Genomic DNA, 20,936 nt, shown 5'->3' with positions numbered 1-20,936 from the left:
TAGAAAGTTCTAGTTGGCCGCACCGCGCATGCGCGAGTGCCTTCCCGCCCGACGGAGGAGTGCGTGGTCCCCAGTTTCTTCTTTTCCGCGGAGCGAAGAAGTCGCATGTTTTTCAACGGCCGTTGAAATCATTAGTTTGTCTTCCCGCTCGCGTATTTTTTCCGAATTTCTTCTTTTTTTCCCTTTGGATTACTTTATTTTTCCTTAAAAAAAAACAAAACTCGTCGAGTTTTCTTTATTTTTTCGAGCCGGCCCCGGCGGGGCCTGTTGTCACCATACAGGCCTCCGGCTTTGATTTTGCGGAGGCCGTGTTTCCCTTCATGCCCCCTCAACCGGGTTTTAAGAAGTGCCAGCGGTGTGCACGCCCGATCTCTCTCACAGACCCGCACAATTGGTGCCTCCAGTGCCTGGGTCCAGAGCATTGGGCTGACACCTGCACCCGCTGTGCTACGCTTAAAAAGCACACTTTGAAAAATAGGCAGATCCAGCAAAATATTTTGTTTGGTACCGGATCTGCCATGGAACCTGCCGCGACGTCGACGGCACCCCAAAAGTCGGCACCGACGACGTCGACACCACCGGACCCTTCCTCGGAGTCGTTGGGCCCAGGTAAGCCGGCTAAGAAGCCTTCCACTTCCCTCGAGCGCCCTCCTGCCACGGTTGCGACACCGGCCATTCCGGCGCCGCACCGGCCCCGCAAACGCTCCGCTCCGATCTCGGTGAAACATAGAAACATAGAAATTGACGGCAGAAAAGGGCTATAGCCCATCGAGTCTGCCCATACCAATAACCCACTCCCTGACTTTTACTCCCCTATTGATCCCATGTGAATATCCCATTTTCTCTTAAAACCTGGCACGCTGTTGGCCTCAATCACCTGCTGAGGCAGCTCGTTCCAATGATCGACCACCCTTTCGGTGAAGAAGTACTTTCTAGCATCACCCTGAAATTTCCCTCCCCTGATTTTCAGCGAGTGTCCTCTGGTTATCGAGGGCCCTGTAAGACTGAAGATATCATCTTTCATCTCTATACGCCCCGTGATATACTTAAAGGTCTCAATCATGTCCCCCCTCTCTCTTCGCTCCTCCAGCGAGTACATCCGCAGTTTTTTTAGTCTTTCTTCATATGTGAGATCCCTGAGCCCCAAGACCATCCTGGTAGCCATTCGCTGAACCGATTCAATTCTCAACACATCTTTCCGGTAGTGTGGTCTCCAGAATTGAACACAATACTCGAGATGAGGTCTCACCATGGATCTGTACAGTGGCATTATGACTTCAGGTTTTCTGCTGACAAAACCCCTACGGATGCAGCCCATCATTTGTCTTGCCCTGGACGAAGCCTTCTCCACCTGATTTGCAGCCTTCATATCATCGCTAATGATCACTCCTAAATCACGTTCTATCGTGGTACTGGACAAGGTTTCACCATTTAGTGTGTAAGTTCTGTGTGGATTTTTTTTGCCTAGGTGCATTACTTTACATTTTTTAGCATTGAAGCTTAGCTGCCAAGTTGATGACCACTGTTCCAACTGTCGTAGGTCCTGCGTCATAAAGTCAGGTACACTGCTTTTGCCTACTATGTTGCATAATTTGGCATCGTCGGCAAACAGTGATACTTTTCCTCTAAGCCCTTGGGTCAAATCTCCTATGAATAAATTGAATAGTATCGGCCCTAAGACGGAGCCCTGAGGTACTCCACTCGTCACAGCTGACGTTTTGGAGGGGGTACCGTTTACCATCACTCTTTGAATCCTACCATCTAGCCAATCCTTTACCCATGTAGTAAATGTATCTCCTAATCCCATCGATTTTAGTTTGTTCAACAGCCTGCGGTGTGGGACGCTATCAAAAGCTTTGCTGAAGTCCAAATATATCACGTCCAGGGACTCCCCGGCATCCAGATGACTGGTCACCCAGTCAAAGAAGTCAATCAGATTAGTTTGGCAGGACCTTCCCCTGGTAAATCCGTGTTGGTGTGGATCACGTAAATTTTCTTCGTCTAGAATTTTGTCAAGATTCTGTTTGATCAGTGTTTCCATGAGTTTGCACACTATGGATGTAAGACTCACCGGTCTGTAATTTTCTGTCTCTGTTCTGAAGCCCTTTTTGCGGAGTGGAATTACGTTAGCTGTTTTCCAGTCTAGGGGTACTTTTCCCGTGCGCATGGAAAGATTGAAGAGCATGGATAGTGGTTCAGCCAGAACTTCACTCAGCTCTCTGAGTATCCTGGGGTGTAGATTGTCTGGTCCCATGGCTTTGTAATAGTTGTGCCTTTTCCGAGTCTTTTTCCACATATTCTCCGTCTGGTTTCCTAAGACGTACTATCCCTCCTGAGTTTTTTCTTCTGTCACTGATGTACCTAAAGAATGATTTATCTCCCTTCTGGATGTTCTTTGCTAGAGACTCCTCCATGTGTAATTTAGCCTCCATGACTGCAGTTTTGACGGCTTTTGACTTGGTCAGGTATTCTGCTCTAGAGTCTTGTTTCCCTGATTGTTTGTAAGAGATGAATGCTTTTTTCTTCTTCTTGATGAGGTCTGAGATCTCCGCAGTGAACCACTGCGGCTTATTGTTGCTACGCCGTTTACTTACTAATTTAACATAGCGGTTTGTCGCTTCCTGTATGGTGGCTTTCAGAGTCGACCACATTTCTTCTATGCTATTGGTTTCTGCTTGGCTTTGTAGCACCTGGTGAACAAATTCTCTCATGTTCTGGAAGTTTGTGTCCTTGAATTTGAGGACCTTGGTCAGTGTGGTAGGTTTAGTGAAGTCTTTCCTAAGATTGAACCATATCATGTTGTGGTCGCTGGAGGCCAGTGTTTCTCCTACCGAGACTTCTGTGACACTTTCCCCATTGGTAAGTAACAGGTCCAGTATTGCCTGATCCCTTGTTGGGTCCAACACCAGTTGCCTGAGACGTGCTCCCCTCAAAGAGTTCAATAGCCTCCTACTGCTGCCGGAAGCAGCGGTAAGTGTGTCCCAATCCACATCAGGCATGTTGAAGTCGCCTAACAGTACTGTGTCCCCACGCAAGGTGATATTCTCTATATCTCCTATTAACTCCATATCTAGGTCATCCTGTTGTCTTGGGGGTCTGTAAATTACACCAAGATACAGGCACTTGTCCTTCCCTCTGGCCAAATTGACCCAAAGAGATTCCCCAGTGTACTAGATGTCTGCGATTCTTGTGACCTTAATGTCATCTTTTGTATATAATGCTACACCTCCTCCCATTCTGCCCTCCCTGTCCAGGCGAAGCAAGTTGTAACCCGGTATGACCATGTCCCACCCATGGGAATCCGTGAACCAGGTCTCAGATATTGCCACCACATCCAGGTTGGCATTCCTTATTTCTGTTTCCAGTTCCAGGATCTTGTTACCCAAACTGTGTGCATTAACGTACATAGCCCTCCATGTGTTTTTATTACTTCTCGTTTGAGCTACTTGGACACTATTAGCATTATGCTCATATTTTGTATTCTCCCTAGACTCAGAACTATATCTTGTACTTAACCCGGACTCCCCAGATCCAGAACTACAGTGTGTACCTATCCCAAATATGGAAGGGTGTGTATCCTGTGGGGGTGTTCCCGCGTGGGCTACTTGAACTTCTTTGGTACAATATGCAATGTGTGTACCCCCTCTGGACCCAGGATTACAATGTGTACTGCCCATAGTCCCGGAATTACAATGTGTACTCTCCCCTGACCCAGAATTGCAATGTGTACTCTTCCTAGATCCAGAAGTACAATGTGTATATCTTCTAGACCCAGAATTACAATGTAGCCCAGAATTATAATGTAAACCTACCCCAGACCCGAAATTGTGTATGCTCACGTTACTTCCTGAAGAAGACGGGCGATCTGCGGCCCATTCTGGATCTCAGGGCTTTCAACAAATTTTTAGTCAAAGAAAAATTTTGCATGCTGTCCCTGGCATCCCTTTATCCCCTTCTAGATCAGAACAATTGGTTATGTTCTCCAGATCTCAAGGAGACTTAACACTCACATCCCCATTCTTCGGGCCTCCCGTAAGTACCTCAGATTTTGGGTGGGGAATCTGCATTTTCAATACAGAGTGCTACCCTTTGACATGGCATCATCTCCCAAAGTGTTCACCAAGTGCCTCGTAGTGGAGCAGCAGCTCTAAGGAACCATGGTCTTCAGGTGTTTCCCTACCTAGACGACAGGCTCATCAAAGATTCAACATCTCAGGGGGTTATTGTAGCGACTCAACGGACTACATGGTTCCTACAAAGCTTGGGATTCAAAATCAGCCCTCTCAGAATCTACAGTTCATCGGAGCTGTTCTGGACACTATCCAACTCAGAACATTCCTTCTGAAACAACGTCTGGAAGCTCTCCTTCAATTCTGTCATGCAGTGTCTTCCCGCTCTTCAATCTCAGCGAGACACATGATGGTACTACTAGGTCACATGGCCTCCACAGTACATGTGACTCCTTTTGCCAGACTTCACCTTAGAATTCCTCAGTGGACCCTGGCATCTCAGTGGATGCAGGCTTCCGACCCACTCTCTCGACACATTACAGTCACTCCTTCATTGAGACAGTCTCTCCCCTGGTGGATGCTCTCTTCCAATCTCTCCAGAGGCTTGCTGTTTCAAACGCCCCCTCATCAAAAGGTCCTCACAACAGATTTCTCAACCTACGCATGGGGGGCTCATCTCTATGGTCTCCGTACTCAAGGCCACTGGAACAGTACAGATCGTCATTGTCACATCAATCTGTTGGAACTCAGAGCGATTTTCAATGCTCTCAAAGCTTTTCAACATCTTCTTCACAACCAGGTAGTCCTCATTTGGACGGACAACCAAGTCGTCATGTATTATGTCAACAAACAGGGAGGGACGGGATCTTCCTCTCTTTGTCAAGAAGCTCTGAAGGTTTGGGATTGGACAATCGGCCACAATACCTTCCTCAAAGCTGTCTACATCCAAGGGGCGAAAAATTGCTTGGCGGACAACTTGAGTCGTCTTCTGCAACCTCACGAATGGACACTCCATTCCTCGCCTCTTCATCACATTTTTTCACAGTGGGGAACGCCTCAGATAGATCTCTTTGCAGCTCCCCACAACCACAAACTGCCTCAGTTCTGCTCCAGGATCTATTCTCCTCATCGCCTCGAGGCAGATGCTTTTCTCCTGGAATGGACGAATCTCTTCCTGTATGCATTCCCTCCATTCCCTCTCATTCTCAAGACTCTTGTCAAGTTAAAGAACAACTTGCCACCGTGATTCTGATTGCTCCTTGGTGGCCGAGACAACCTTGGTACTCCCTTCTACTTCAACTCAGCAGCAGGGAGCCCTACCTTCTACCAGTTTTTCCATCTCTGCTTACACAGAGTCAAGGATCTCTACTTCATTCCAACCTGCAGTCTCTACACCTGACAGCTTGGTACCTTTCAACATAACTCCTCTCAGTTTTTTCAACCTGTAAGAGACATTATAGAGCAGGGGTGTCCAACCTTTTGGCTTTCCTGGGCCTCATTGGCCGAAAAAAATGTTTCTGGGGACGTGCAAATGCTGCAGCAAGACAGAGGAGGGAGCCGGCAAGACGGTAAACACCCAGGGGCAGCAGAGAAACACTGCATTGCTCTCGACAGGGGCCGCACAAAATACTTCACTGGGCCGCATGTGGCCCTCGGGCCGCAGGTTGGACACCCCTGTTTTAGAGGCTTCTAGGAATCCTGCCACTAGACAGTGCTACCACCAAAAATGGACTAGATTTTCTATGTGGTGCATCTCTCACGATAAGGAGCCTCATGATTCCTTCCTTATCTTCTGTTCTAGATTATCTTTTGCACTTATCCACCTCTGGCCTCAAGTCTACATTGATCCGAGTCCATCTCAGTGCAATTGCTGCTTTCCATCAGCCTGTTGAAGGGAAACCCCTCTCTGCTCATCCGGTGGTTTCCAGATTCATGAAAGGAGTTTTCAATGTCAAACCTCCTCTCAAACCACTTTCAGTGGTTTGGGACCTCAATGTTGTTCTTGCTCAATTGATGAAGCCTCCATTTGAACCAATGTCTATGGCTTATCTGAAGTATCTCACTTGGAAAGTGGTGTTTCTTATTGCCCTCACATCTGCTCGGAGTCAGTGAGCTGCAAGTGTTAGTTGCTGATCCACTTTTCACAGTTTTTCATCATGACAAGGTGGTCCTTCGTACTCATCCTAAATTCTTACCTAAAGTGGTTTCAGAATTTCATCTCAATCAATCTATTGTACTTCCAGTGTTTGTTTTTCCAAGGCCTCATTCTCATCCTGGAGAAGCAGCTCTAAATACTCTGGACTGTAAACTTGCTTTGGCCTTCTACTTGGAACGCATCAAACCACACAGAACTGCTCCTCAACTTTTTGTCTCCTTCAATCCAAACAAGTTGGGACATCCAATCTCTAAGTATACCATCTCCTACTGGATTGCTGCTTGTATCTCTTTCTGCTATGTCCAGGCTGAACTGCATCTACGGAGTTGAGTCATAGCTCACAGAGTCAGAGCCATTGCGGTTTCAGTAGCTTTCCTCAGTTCCACTCCTATTGAGGAAATTTGCAAAGCTGCCACCTGGTCCTCAGTTTATATTTTCACCTCTCACTATTGTCTGGATGTTTTCTCCAAACGGAATGGCCATTTTGGCCAGAGAGTATTACAAAATTTATTCTCCTAAGTTGCCAACACTCCCACCATCCCATTGTGGTTAGCTTGGAGGTCACCCATATGTGAGAATAGGCTGCCTGCTTGTCCTGGGATAAAGCACAGTAACAATTGTTATTCAGGGACAGCAGGCAGCTATTGTCACAATCCACCCACCTCCCCTGGTTGACTTCTCTGCTAGCTATCTTAACTGAGGAGACTCACCCTGTGCTGGGTGGGAAGGCATTTGCGCATGTGCGGTGCGGCAGACTCGAAACTTTTATGTTTCTCCAAGCAAGTCTGCTTGCGAGGCTGTCTGCATCCAGGCTCCGTGGATGACATCACCCACATGTGAGAATAGCTGCCTGCTGTCCCTGGATAACAACTGTTACGTTAAGTAACTATGCTTTTTTGTATCGCCTTCGCTTAGGACCCTTGAGGAAGGAGTATTTTCTGAAATATGGAACACTAGAGAACCATAATTTTTAGATTTTTATTTTTTTATTTACTTTTACATTTTTTGAATGCTACATTGTGTTTTCTTTAATAAAGATTAGTTGTAATGCCTTGTACATCATATCTGCAGTTTTTTCTTTGGTTTAAGAACCTAATCTTTCCATATTCTGTACAACGAGAGGCATAGAGGGTTATGGGTGACTAAAACTACATCAGGTGTATACCTGACAGGGCCTCCGCGTGTGCGGATCGCCGGACTCGATTGACCATGGGTCTGATCCGGAGATGGCAGTTGTTATGTTCTTAACAAATAGAGCCTTCCATTTTGATGTGATTTTGGTACATCCTTCCCAAAGATTCAATTGCCTGTGTTTTTACATCATCTGGGAAGATCATTGGATTGTCATTCAGACGTGGTTATACACTTCTCACTCCATATTTGCTGTTATAGGGGATTAACAGAACCGCAAATACAGAAAAACTGCAATAACTTTTTCATATGTTATTCACTGTTTTCTATTAAAAGCCATTGTGAATATGGTGAAACCACGAATAACATGGTGGGAGACCTGGCCTGATCCTGAAAGAGAGACAAAACATGGTGAAGAAAGTGTTGGGAATCGGCAATTTTCTCTGTAAATGCTTGGAATCAGCAATTTCTCTATGGAAGCTGATGTAATTTGGGGGGAGGAACCAGCAAGCTAAAAACAGTGAATAATCAAAACCACGAATACAGAAGGAGAAGTGTAGAAGAAAAACAACAATGCGTAACAGAAGAACAGGAAAATGAGCAACAATGGATGAATCTGTTGCAGTAACAGTAAGATGTTTGAGCAACTGGGCACATGATGGGAGGATGTTGCAGATGGTAGGAGTCTGTTCAGCAGATAGCTCTTGTTTCCATATCAAAGGCAGACAAGACAGACAGGAAGTCATTTAACAGTGCTTTATTTAAATCCAAAAACAGGTTCTAGTTTTTTAAACCATTTTCAATTACCAGAAGCTGTGGAACCATGGGGTGGAGGGGGATGTATACCAATGGATTAAACACTGGTTGGCGGGCAGAAAACAGAGGGTTGGAGTGAAGGGCAAATACTCAGACTGGCAACGGTTCACGAGCGGAGTTCCGCAGGGGTCGGTGTTGGGGCTGATCCTGTTCAATATATTTATAAACAATCTGGAGATGGGGACGAAATGTGAGATTATCAAATTTGCAGATGACACCAAACTCTGCAGCAGGGTTAGAACCACGGAAGACTGTGAAGACCTGCAAAGGGACCTAACGAAACTGGAAGAGTGGACCAAAAAGTGGCAGATGCGTTTTAATATAGAGAAATGCAAGGTCATGCATGTTGGGGAAAAAGAACCCGATGTTCAGCTATACAATGGGGGAATCATTGCTAGGGGTAAGTACCCTTGAAAGAGACCTGGGTGTGCTGGTGGATACAACAATGAAAGCATCGGCACAATGTGTGACAGCCTCAAATAAAGCAAACAGAATGCTGGGTATCATCAAGAAGGGTATCACGACCAGGACAAAGGAAGTCATCATGCCACTGTATTGTGCAATGGTGCGCCCGCATCTGGAGTACTGTGTCCAGTATTGAGTCGTCGTACCTCAAGAAGAACATGGCAATACTTGAGGGGGTCAACAGAAGAGCGACGAAAATGATAAGAGGTATGGAAAACCTTTCGTTTCCCTGGAAAAGTGGAGACTTAGAGGAGACATGATACAAACTTTCAAGATCCTGAAAGGCATAGATAAGGTAGACAGGGACAGATTCTTCAGACTGTGGGGAACAAAAAGTACAAGGGGGCACTCGGAGAAACTGAAAGGGGACAGGTTTAGAACCAATGCCAGGAAGTTCCTCTTCACCCAGAGAGTGGTGGATACATGGAACGCACTCCCGGAGGTTGTGATAGGGCAGAAGACACTACAGGGATTCAAAGAAGGTTTGGATACATTCCTGAAGGATAAGGGGATTGAGGGATACGGATAGAAGTAGTGATAGGTTTTAGGATGAGGCAGGGAACACTTGACAGGTCATGGACCTGATGGGCCGCCGCGGGTGTGGCCTGCTGGGCGCAATGGACCTCTGGTCTGACCCAGTGGAGGCAACTTCTTATGTTCTTATGTGTTAAGTTTAACATATCGATAACTAGCCTTTTATTGATGCTGTTCCATCTAGTTGGAACAACCTGTTTAAAGCTAGTCTCAAGGTTTTAGAGAATGTCAGGGGTCAAAGTTTGTCCCCATGGTTAACTGGTGTCCTTATCCCTGTGTCATTCTCTAGTATGGTCTTTGTAGTTCAAATGAACAGTTGAGTGTTGGCTGGCAAAAAAAGAGGAAACAGAAGCAGCTCAGTGTGAAGTGAATGTTATGCACCTTTCATAAGTTTTAGGACTGCATATATCACTTCCAGGGCTGTATTTTGATTAAAATTTTAATCGTAATTAATTGCAAGATTAAAGGTATGTTCATGTATTTTTTTTTTTTCTCCTTGAGACTCTAGAGACTATTCACTTAACCCTCCTTTTCCCAGTCACAAAGAGTTGTCGTAGGGGAAAAATTAATTTAATAAAATGACAAAGAATTTGAAACAGCATGTAGGATATAAATATCCTTAATTATACTGTATGTCTTCCAAATTCAGAATTTGTGCCTTTTAAAGTAGTAGTCTAATGGTTTATCAGAAAATTCTCTCTTTCATGAAGTAGTAAAATTGTGCTATAATTTTGATATGAATAGTAAAACTTAAACATTGTATGCTGGAACATTTTTTTAAATTAATATATGAACATTAATGTAGAAAATTAATCTGTGGTGGTGATAATAATTGTGTGATGGCTTCATTGTGATTACATGAGAGCCAAGTGTTTTAAAACTTTAGAAAAGACCAAAGAAAATTCTTAATCTTAAAAATAAATATTCAATCGCTGTTAAATGAAGCGTTCCTAATCATTGAAAAGATTTATGCTTTTAAATTGTAAATAAAGTATGTCTAGTTAATAATTGTAAACAAAACTAAAAATATGGGACTAGAATTTTTTTTTGTAATCCATTTCTTCCTTAGTCTTTGAAGATCCTGATAGTGCTGTGGATGACAGAGACAGTGATTACCGCAGTGAAACTAGCAATAGTATTCCACATCCTTACCACTCTACATCCCAGCCCAATGCCTCTGTGCATCAGTTCCCTGTACAAGTCCGTGTGCAACAACAAGGTGACTTCCAAGATTCCTGCACCGACTCTATTCAGAGCTATGATTTAGATTTGCCAGAACAAAGGACTACGAGGTAGGTTTATGATTCAATATGAAAAAATTAGGACTCCCTGTGAAATATTCAGTTATTTCTTAAGAAATGTTCACATATCGATGTCCAAGAAAAGTGATATAATTGCAGGTAAACAACAAAAGTTTTCCTTGATTTACAAAAGATCCACAAAAATGTGTATTCTAACTGAGGAATAAATTAAGACAGCCTACACCCTAATAGTGTTACCCCCCTTTGGCTGAAATAACTGCAGTGAGATACTTCTTGTAGCCATCTACCAGTCTCTGACATGGGTCTGAGGAAAGTTTGGTCCACTCCTCAATGCAGTTTCTTGCATGTACATCCTGTTTCAAATCACCCCATAGCATCTCAATGGGATTAAAATCAGGGCTTTGACTGGGCCACTCCATGGCTCTCCATTTCTTAGTTTTCAGCCAGTCCTTGGTGGACTTATTGGTATGTTTTTTGGGTCATTGTCATGTTGCAGGGTCCAATTCCGCTTCAGATTTAATTTTCTTACAGATGGTCTCACATGTTCCTCAAGCACCCTCTGATCCACGGTACAATTCATGGGGGATTCTATGATGATGAGCTGGCCGGATCCTGCTGCAGCAAAGCATTCTCAAGCAATGACACTTTCACCTCCATGCTTCACAGTTGGTATGAGGTTCTTTTCCTGGAATGCTGTATTTGGTGTATACCAACATTTATCGGAAACCAACAGACAAGAATAATCTCTTGCATTATACCAGTTTTCACCAAACACAGTTGAAAAAGAATTTGCCATATTGCCAATTTTTGAGACTTCAGAGGCTATGTACCAATTTTTCTGAGTTTGAGAAGCAAGCAGTAGGTATGTCAAGATTTAGGGCTCAAAGCCGCGCTAGTGGTTTTAGCTCACGCACCGCTCACGCTCCTACTCAAAAGGAGGCGGTAGTGGCTTGCGCGGGGGGCAATTTAACGGGTGCTATTCTGCGCGTTAAGGCTCTAGCGCGTCTTTGTAAAAGGAGCCCTTAATAGCAGAGGTTACCCTAGAAAGACATTAATGGCAGACATAGAAAGGCCAAAACAAAGCACAGGGAAGAACTATTGTAGACTGGACAAAGGAACATAAAACGTGTGACATTGTCTGTTGTCTCATGTATTCAACCTTGTCACAGGATATATGTAAAATCCTGAAACAGCACTGGCATATTCTGGAATTACACCCATGTTTTAGGGGAAAGAAACCAACCATAGCCTTCTCAAGAGAGGAAAATTTATGTCAAAAATTAGTTCCATAAGCCTTACGGATGAGAAAAATTGAAGCTACTGTGAATATGGGACATTCTCCCTGCAATACATGTTGTCACTCCATGGCTATCTCTACTTTTATACACCCAAAAACAGAGAGAAAAGACAGTCTTAATTTTTCTAGTAACATAACATAGTAACATAGTAGATGATGGCAGATTAAGACCCGAATGATCCATCCAGTCTGCCTAACCTGATTCAGTTTAAATTTTTTCTTCTTAGCTATTTCTGAGCAAGAATCTAAAGCTCTACCCAGTACTGTGCTTGGGTTCCAACTGCCGAAATCTCTGTCAAAACCTACTCTAGCCCATCTATACTCTCCCAACCATTGAAGCCCTCTCCAGCCCATCCTTCCCCAAACAGCCATATACAGACACAGACCGTGCAAGTGTGCCCAGTACTGGCCGTAGTTCAATATTTAATATTATTTTCTGATTCTAGATCCTCTGTGTTCATTCCACATTTCTTTGAATTCAGTCACCGTTTGCCTGTCTGCCATCTCTCGGGAGCGCATTCCAGGCATCCACCACCCTCTCCGTAAAGTAGAATTTCCTAACATTGCTCTTGAATCTACCACCCCTCAACCTCAAATTATGTCCTCTGGTTTTACCATTTTCTTTTCTCTGGAAAAAATTCTGTTCTACGTTAATACCCTTCAAGTATCTGAACGTCTTAATCATATCTCCCCTGTCCCTCCTTTCCTCTAGAGCAGGGGTGTCCAACCTTTTGGCTTCCCTGGGCCGCATTGGCTGAAAAAATGTTTCTGGGGCCTCGCAAACGCTGCTGCAAGACAGAGGAGGGAGCCGGCAAGACAGTAAACACCCAGAGGCAGCAGAGGAAAACACTGAATCGCCCTCGACCGGGGCCGCAATAAATACTTCACAGGGCCGCAGATTGGACACCCTTGCCTAGGGTAGACATATTCAGGGCTTCCAGTCTCTCCTCATACGTCTTGGCCCAAGCCTCCTATCATTTTCGTCGCCCTCCTGTGGACCGCTTCAAGTCTTCTTACGTCCTTCGCCAGATACGGTCTCCAAAACTGAACACAATACTCCAAGTGGGGCCTCACCAATGACCTATACAGGGGCATCAACACCACCTTCCTTCTACTGGCTACTTCTCTCTTTATACAGCCCAGCATCCTGGCAGCAGCCACTGCCTTGTCACACTGTTTTTTCACCTTTAGATCTTCGGACACTAATACCCCAAGGTCCCTCTCCCCATCCATGCATATCAGCTTCTCACCTCCCAGCATATACAGTTCCTTCTGATTATTAATCCCCAAATGCATTACTCTGCATTGAATTTTAGTTGCAAGGCATTAGACCATTCCTCTAACTTTTGCAGATCCTTTTTCATATTCTCCACTCCCTCTTCGGTGTCTACTCTGTTACAAATCTTGGTATCATCTGCAAAAAGGCACACTTTTCCTTCTAACCCTTCAGCAATGTCACTCACAAACATATTTAACAGGATCGGCCCCAGCACCGAACCCTGAGGGACTCCACTACTTACCTTTCCTTCCTCCGAGCGACTTCCCATTAACCACCACCCTCTGACGTCTGTCTGTCAACCAGTTTCTAACCCAGTTCATCACTTTGAGTCCTAACTTCAGCCCTTCAAGTTTGTGTCTATATTTTATATTTATTGTTCTTATGCATTACTTTAACCCATTCCATCTTTATAAGTATGTCAATCGATATTCTTCTGTAGAGCTTCAATATTTTTATTCTTATTACTGGCCGTATTAGATTTATTGTTTTAATATGGAATTTTTAATGCATATTGTCAGTCATTTATGATCACTGTATATGTATGAACTTTTATTGTATATGCCAGTTATCCTTATTTATGTATTTACACTTTGTATATTTATTGCTTTATATGCTTCAACATCTATTATTTTTACATAAACTGTCATTGCATTATTTTGTTCTTCACATGCATGTTCATTATGCCACATAGTGTTATTCTCTTATTTTTATTTTTGATTGTTTCTCTTTTAGTTCCTTTTCCCCATTTTTAGCACTGTGATGTGTCGTGCTATTTTTTTTTTTTTTTTCTTCATCCGCCGGGTCTGATTTATTTATAAGTCAACCATTGATCTTACGCACGGAGGAGCACTGTCATTAATCTTAGCTTGCCTTCCACTGACGTCATTTTCTCATGCCGGCCTCACTTTATTTTTTCATTTGCCATGTCATTTCCCACCCTTTTAACCAGCAAGCAAGACGTGCTGGTTTTCTAGTTTCTCTTTCCATTCCACGGAAGTTCGCACAGAAGCAACTACTCCAGCAAATTATAATTCCATATATTTTTCTTTGCTTTGCACCCTGCATTCATGTTTTTTAGATATGGAGGTTGGGTTTTTCTGCTGTCTAACGATCATGGTCTCCCTTTTTTGTTTTCAACATGCTGCATTTTTGACTAGTGAGTCCTACAGGTCAGAGTTCTATTATATTAAGTGCTGCCCATTAGTTTCTTATGTTTTTGTCCTGAACCATGGTATAATCTACTTTCAACGAAGTGGCCGTAGTTTTGATAATTCTAGCTGTCTTCTTAGACCCTCTAATTTCTATAAACCTCGTTCCTAGTCCTGAGCTTTATGATAATTTCAAAGTCTGTCTTCATTTGCCACTGTTTCCAGTTCCAATTGGCATAGTTTGTCTGCACCTGTTCCCAGCATTACTTTGTGTATATTAAGGTGCAAGGCTTTTGATGCTTGAATTTTTGTATTTGTATCTTTGGTGTCTTCTCATCTTTCTGCTTTCTCTTTCCCTATTTTATGTATTGTGTCATGATTGTGGTTTCTGTGTGGTGATTTATTCTTCATCCCCATGACTTATCCCTTTTTAACATGATGCTCTTAAGTTTACACAGTCAATAATGAAGTAAATAAATCACATATGTTATGTTTAAACCAATGAGATTATTTATGGTTTTATTTTTTTTTTTTTCACATGCCATTTTCTATTACATTGTATTAATGTGCATATAACTGGTTTTATTAGAATGTGAGTATTGATGATATTATTGGTAATTTTATTTTTATTTATTTCTTTATTAACTCTTTTTCTTTCCTTTTTTGTATTGGATTTGTGTACCTTCCAAAGACCCCTGCGGAAGGCATAGTTTGCTGGGTCTAGGCTCTAGTGTTCGTTGATGTAGTTTGGATTTTGAAATAAAGATTTGAACTTTACACTCCTGTATCCAGGAACAGGCTCCATGTGGTGTGCTTTGTGGATGTCTCTTGTTTCTTTGTAGTAGCCTGGTCATTTGCCTCTGCTCTTAGGACCGCAGTGGTTACAGCAGGTCCCTCCAGTGTCTTTGTGGATTGTACATTTGGTGTACACCAAACATGTCCTCTTTTCTGGTGTCCAAATAATTCAATTTTAGACTCATCTGTCCATAGAACACTATTCTAGAAGTCCTGGTGTTTGTCTATGTTCTCTCTGGCAAACTTCAGTCTGGCATTGATGTTTCTCTTAGAGAGCAAAGGTTTCCTTCTTGCACACCTCTCATGCAAGTTAAATTTGTGCAGTCTCTTTCTGATTGTAGAGGCATTCACTTTCATAATAGCAAGAGACTGCTGTAGGGCTTGAGATGATATTTTAGAGTTTTTGGAGACTTCTTTTATCATCTGGTGGTCTGCTATGGGGGGGTCAACTTGCTTGGACGGCCAGACATGGGCATGTTGGTAGTTGTTTGGAAAGTCCTCCACTTGTACACTATTTTCTGGACTCTGGAATGGCTAATTTCAAATTATTTCAAGATCTTTTTAAATCCCTTACCAGACTTATAAGCTGGTACAATCTTCTTTCTGAAGGCCTCAGACAGCTCTTTTGATCTCACCATGGCATTCACTATCACTGCAGCAGTCATGAGCACACCAGACTAATTGTCCAAGATTTAAGTAGGGAAAACCTCCTTTAAAATGCTGAGTAACGATGTTCTAATCATGTGCACCTAATGTGATGCACCTTTGTGTTATTTGAGCCACTCTAAGTGGGAGGATATGTGGGGGGTGTCCTAATTTATTCCTCAGTTAAAATGCACATTTTTGTGGATATCTTTTGTTTCATGAGTAAATAAAGGAATAATTTTGTTGTTTACCTGCAATTACATAATTTTCTTTTCCAGAGATAAATAACAAAAATTTGGCATAGATATGTGAACATTTCTTAAGAAAGAACTGAATATTTCATGGGGTGTCCTAATTTTTTCACATGACTAATTTGTATTGTTTATGAAAACATTTAAACTTGAAGGCATACTAGAAATAAAAGTTAACTAATGTTTTTTTGGTAGTTGTGCGGTTGGGAAGAAATGAATTAATGTATAACAGATTATCTCCAATAGTATCAGCATTTAAAATACAAACAGTCCCTAGGTTAAGAATGAGTTCCATTTTTTAAACTGTTAAGTTGAATTTGCATGTAACTCAGGTTCTGCATAGTACACAGTCTAAAAAAACATTAAACATTAAAGAAGCAGCCCTCAAAATAAAGTACTGTAGTTTAAATAGAAAGAAGATAGGAGGTTTACACTTTTGTTCTTCATCCATCCCACTGTTCCCTCTCCACCATCACATCCAACATTTCTCCCTCATCTTTCTTCCCCATGCATCTGTACCTCATGCCTCTGCCACCACCACGTCCAATATTTCTCTCTCCCTCCCTATGCCCAACGATTTACCACTTTCTTTATTTCCCCCATGTGCACCATTTTTCCCTTTCACTTAGACACCCATGCCATACAATTTTCCCTTTTTTATTCCCTCCCTACCTCAGTATCTTTTTCCTTTCCTCCCTCCATTGTTTAATCCTATGTCCCAAGTTCATGCTCCCTCCCTCCTTTCTTTCTTCCTTCCATCCTTTGTCTGAAGTTTGTGCTCTCTCCCTTCTGTGTCCCAACACTATCCTGCTTCTCGCTTACTGTGCCAACCTGCCCCCTCTTCCTCCCTTCCTATCTCAACACGACCCTCATCCTCCCTTCTGTGTCCCAAACTTTCCTCGTCATCTTTACCTCTGTTCTGCATCACAAATTCATGCCTCCCATGGGTGTTTACCTCTTCTGGATGGCTCCCTCCTCCCAGTCATACTTGTCTTTGCAAAACTGTGGTTACAGTTCCTACACAGATGCCTTTCCAGACTCAGATGCCTTTCCTCTGATGTTGGGACAGGAAAGGGAGGAGGAGGGTCATGTTTGGACAGGTAGGGAGTAAGAGGTGGTGCGTTGGCACAGGAAGGGAGAGGCAGGACCCTGGTTTGTAAGTACTAGTCCAACGTAAGTTGGATGTTCTTAACCCGGCTTTAGTGAGTGCCCTCTCTTTCTCTCCACCTTGGAGAGGGTGAACAATCTCTCTTTCTCTACTAAGTCAATTCCCTTCAATATCTTAAATGTTTCGATCATGTCCCCTCTCAGTGTTCTCTTTTCAAGGGAGAAGAGGCCCAGCTTCTCTAGCCTTTCATTGTACGGCAACTCCCCCCAGTCCCTTAACCATTCTTGTAGCTCTTCTCTGTACCCTTTCGAGTAGTACTGTGTCCTTTTTCATGTACGGCGACCAGCGTTGGACACAGTATTCCATGTGGGGGGCATACCATGGCCTGGTATAATAGCATGATAATCTTTTCAGATCTGTTTGTGATCCCCTTCTTAATCATTCCTAGCATTCTGTTTACCATTTTCGCCGTGCCAAGCATTGCGCGGATGGTTTCATTGACTTGTCTACAAGTACTCCCAAGTCTCATTCCTGGGGGCTCTCTCCGAGTATAGCACCGGACATCCTGTATTCGTGCATGTGATTTTTGTTACCAACATGCATCATCTTGTACTTATCCACGTTGAACCTCATTTGCCATTTTGCGGCCCATTCCTCAAGCGTATTTGTCTCTTTGTAAGTCTTAGCAATCCTTCTGTGTCCTCACTACTTTGAATAACTTTGTATCGTCCGCAAATTTGATCACCTCGCTCATTATGCCAATTTCCAGGTCGTTTATAAATATGTTGAAGAGCACAGGCCCGAACACCGAACCCTGCGGCACTCTACTCGTGACGCTTTTCCAGTCCGAGTATTGTCCATTCACCCCCACTCTTTTTCCTATCTGCCAACCAGTTTTTAATCCACGTGAGTATATCACCCTCGATTCCATGGCTTGCAATTTTTTGAAGTAGACGTTCATGTGTAACCTTGTTTGAACACCTTCTCAAAATCTAGATATACAGTGTTGACTGGGTCACCCTTGTCTATCTGCCCATTTACTCCTTCGAAGAATAAATTGCTTATTAGAAAATTCAGTGGCATTATCCTATGATGCTGTGCTTTTTGGCATGTCAATGAGAGCTAAAAGTCAAATATTATCAAAAAATAACAGGCTTTTATTAATAATGACAGGAGTTGCCATACAACAAATTACGAGCAATTGGAAGAATTGGACAAGGCTTAATTAAAGCTTTTGGTGGAATTCATTGTGTCATGTGTATAAAATGGAAATAATATTAGCCATTCAGAAAGGGAATTTTAAGAAATTTCAGGAGATTTGGGAGCCATTAGCAAAATACTGTAATGTTTAATGTTTTTCCCTATGTCATGCACATCCTGGAGGGGGGAGGATAAGGGTCTGTTAGATTAATGAATTTAGATATATTGGGGTTCATTATAGAAATTTTATGTATTTGCATTGTGATTAGGAGGGAGGGGGGACTAATTCTGAAATGGATATCAGTGGAATATTAAGTGTGTTATTGATGTATAAAATGTGGTATTTTATTGTCACACTTACTATAAGTTTTGAAAACAATAAAGAATTGGGGGGAAAAAAAAGTCATGGGAGAGGATTTCCTAAAAGATATACCTGTATTGAAAGAAATTTAGTTGGCTGAGGTTAATTTGTGACAATTGGAAATGAAAAGGCCATTAAGCCTGTCTCTGAAGGGATGTTGATTTGTTTCATATATTATTTCTGTTGGGGGTGATTAAACGGCTCCAATAACGTGGACTGTATCTGTGAAAAAGAGATTCTTTTCCTGTTTCTTTTCTCTTTTGTATCTGTTGATATTTTTGTGTTTTGTTATACCTTTTTTATGTAACAAATATCAAATAAAAAAAAAGAAAGTCATGGGATAGGAGGTAATGTCCTTTTATGGATTAAGAACTAGTTGAAAGGCAAAAAACAAAATAGATTTAAGTGGCCAATATTCTCAATGCAGAAGGGTATAAATAGTGGGGTTCCCCAGGGGTCTGTGCTGGACCTGCTGTTTTTTAATATATTTATCAATGATCTAGAGATGGGAATAACTAGTGAGATAATTAAATTTGCTGATGACACAAAGGGCTAGATTCACTAAGCGTACCGACCCCTTTGCGACCCGATTTCCCTCGACCCAATTCAATAACCTCTGTCCCGATCATTTACAGCTCCAATTAGCCAAGCGATTGATTCACAAACAATTGCTTGGCTATTTTGAATCAGGTTTTATTATTGTCAAACCCAACTGCTGTAGACCTATCGGTAACTGTGTTACCGACAAGTCTGCCGTTTTTTTGACAGGTCTGCCTGTCTTTTTTTATTCAATTTTTTCCCATGACATAGATATTTTTTGTGTGTGTTACATATGCAAAATAACTGCCCCATAAAAAAAAAAAATAAGACAGGCAGGCCTGTCAAAAAAATGTGCCCCCCCTTGACCCACAAATTGCCCACACACACAAACAAGGCCCTGCTGCCACCCCCCCCCCCCCCCGAAGAAAAAAGCAGGGGGGATTCTGACTCTCTCCTGCCATCGGCGCTAGCAGGCCCAGTCCCTTAAAAAAAAAAAACATTCCCGATGTTGCCCCCTGTCCCCCCAATCCCGCACGAATATGGCAGAAGCGATGCCAACTCACTCCTGCCGTTGCAAATCCCCACTGCCATTGGTTGGGCCCAGGCCCACCCCCACTCCCCTTCCCGTACCTTTCAAAGTTGGGAGCAGGTGGGATCCTCAGTCCCTCCTGCTCCGTAGGGCTCCTCCGTGCTAATGTGGATGTTAGGCCCTGCCCCGGTGCATCATGTTTTTTTTTTTGGTGGGGAAGCTGGGCGATGGCAGGAGGGAGTGGGGGTTCGGGGGTGCATTTGTTGGGGGGGGGGGGAGTTTCATTGTTGTTTTAAGTGACCATGCAAAATATCTGGCCCATTTAAAAAAAATAAAAATAATAATGAAAAGAAAAAAGCCGTTGACAGCAGTGACAGGAGGCTGCTTCTCCTGTCACTACTGTCAGGGCTGCCCCAACTCAATCGCTCACTGATGAGTCGGGGAGTTTGCATGCAAATGATTTGCACCTCCTTGCAAATCATTTGCATGCAACAAAGGTAGTAAATCAATCGTTGTTTCAAATCGGCCAGTAATTGGCCAACAGCGATTGAATCACTACCTTTTAGTGAATCTAGCCCAGAATTAGAAACATAGAGTTATATCGGCAGAAAAGGGCCATCGGCCCAACAAATCTGCCCACTCGAAGAACCCTCCCCCTAAGCACTTTCTCGAAGTGAACCCACATATTTATCCCATTTTTTTCTTAAAATTGAGCACGTTGCTGGCCTCAACTACCTGAAGTGGAAGATCATTCCAACGATCAACCACCCTTTCGGTGAAGAAATACTTCCTAATGCCACCATGAAATCTCCCACCCTTGATTTTTAACGGATGCCCTCTTATTGCCATTGGTCCTGTAAGGAAAAAGATGTCTTCGTCCACCTCAATACAGCCAGTAACATATTTGAACGTATCTATCAAGTCTCCCCTCTCTCTGCGTTCCTTGAGAGAGTATAGCTGTAACTTACCTAAACGTTCTTCATATGGGAGGTCCTTCAGTCTTGAGACCATCCTAGTGGCCATTCCCTGAACTGACTCTATTATCAGCACATCCTTTTGATAATGTGGCCTCCAAAATTGAACACAATACTCCAGATGAGGTCTCACCATGGACCTGTACAGCGGCATTACCACTTCAGGCTTTCGGCTGAGAAAACTTCTTCAGCTGCAACCCAGCAATTGTCTAGCCTTGGATGAAGCTTTCTCCACTTGATTGGCAGTCTTCATATCTTCACTAATGATTACTCCCAGGTCCCGTTCTGCAACATTTCTTGTTAAGGTCTCGCCATTCAGAGTGTAAGTTCTGCACGAGTTTTCTCTACCAAGTTGTTAAATTGCAAGAGGACCTTGTGGGAGACTAGGCGTCAAGATGGTAGATGTGAGCAAGTGCAAAGTGATGCATTTGGGAAA

At 43.0% G+C, this 20,936-nt stretch overlaps 1 protein-coding gene across 6 annotated transcripts in view; it reads left to right on the top strand.

The window, feature by feature from the left end:
- Nucleotides 1-20,936, top strand: part of UNC13B (unc-13 homolog B) — an 837,582-nt gene that overhangs the window by 235,795 nt on the left and 580,851 nt on the right. For 4 of the 6 annotated variants that reach the window (XM_033936000.1, XM_033936018.1, XM_033936037.1 and 1 more), the window contains 2 exons: nucleotides 10,181-10,403; nucleotides 10,905-11,042. In XM_033936000.1, the coding sequence (XP_033791891.1) occupies nucleotides 10,181-10,403; nucleotides 10,905-11,042 (361 nt within the window). The remainder of the gene's footprint in view (nucleotides 1-10,180; nucleotides 10,404-10,904; nucleotides 11,043-20,936) is intronic. The other 2 variants (XM_033936028.1, XM_033936045.1) reach the window with 1 other exon arrangement.

The sequence above is a fragment of the Geotrypetes seraphini genome, chromosome 1, assembly GCF_902459505.1.
Source record: "Geotrypetes seraphini chromosome 1, aGeoSer1.1, whole genome shotgun sequence".
In the NCBI taxonomy this organism is placed as follows: Eukaryota; Metazoa; Chordata; class Amphibia; order Gymnophiona; family Dermophiidae; genus Geotrypetes; species Geotrypetes seraphini.
The sequence above is the reverse complement of the archived record's forward strand: the minus strand, read 5'-3'. Positions and strand labels throughout refer to the sequence as shown.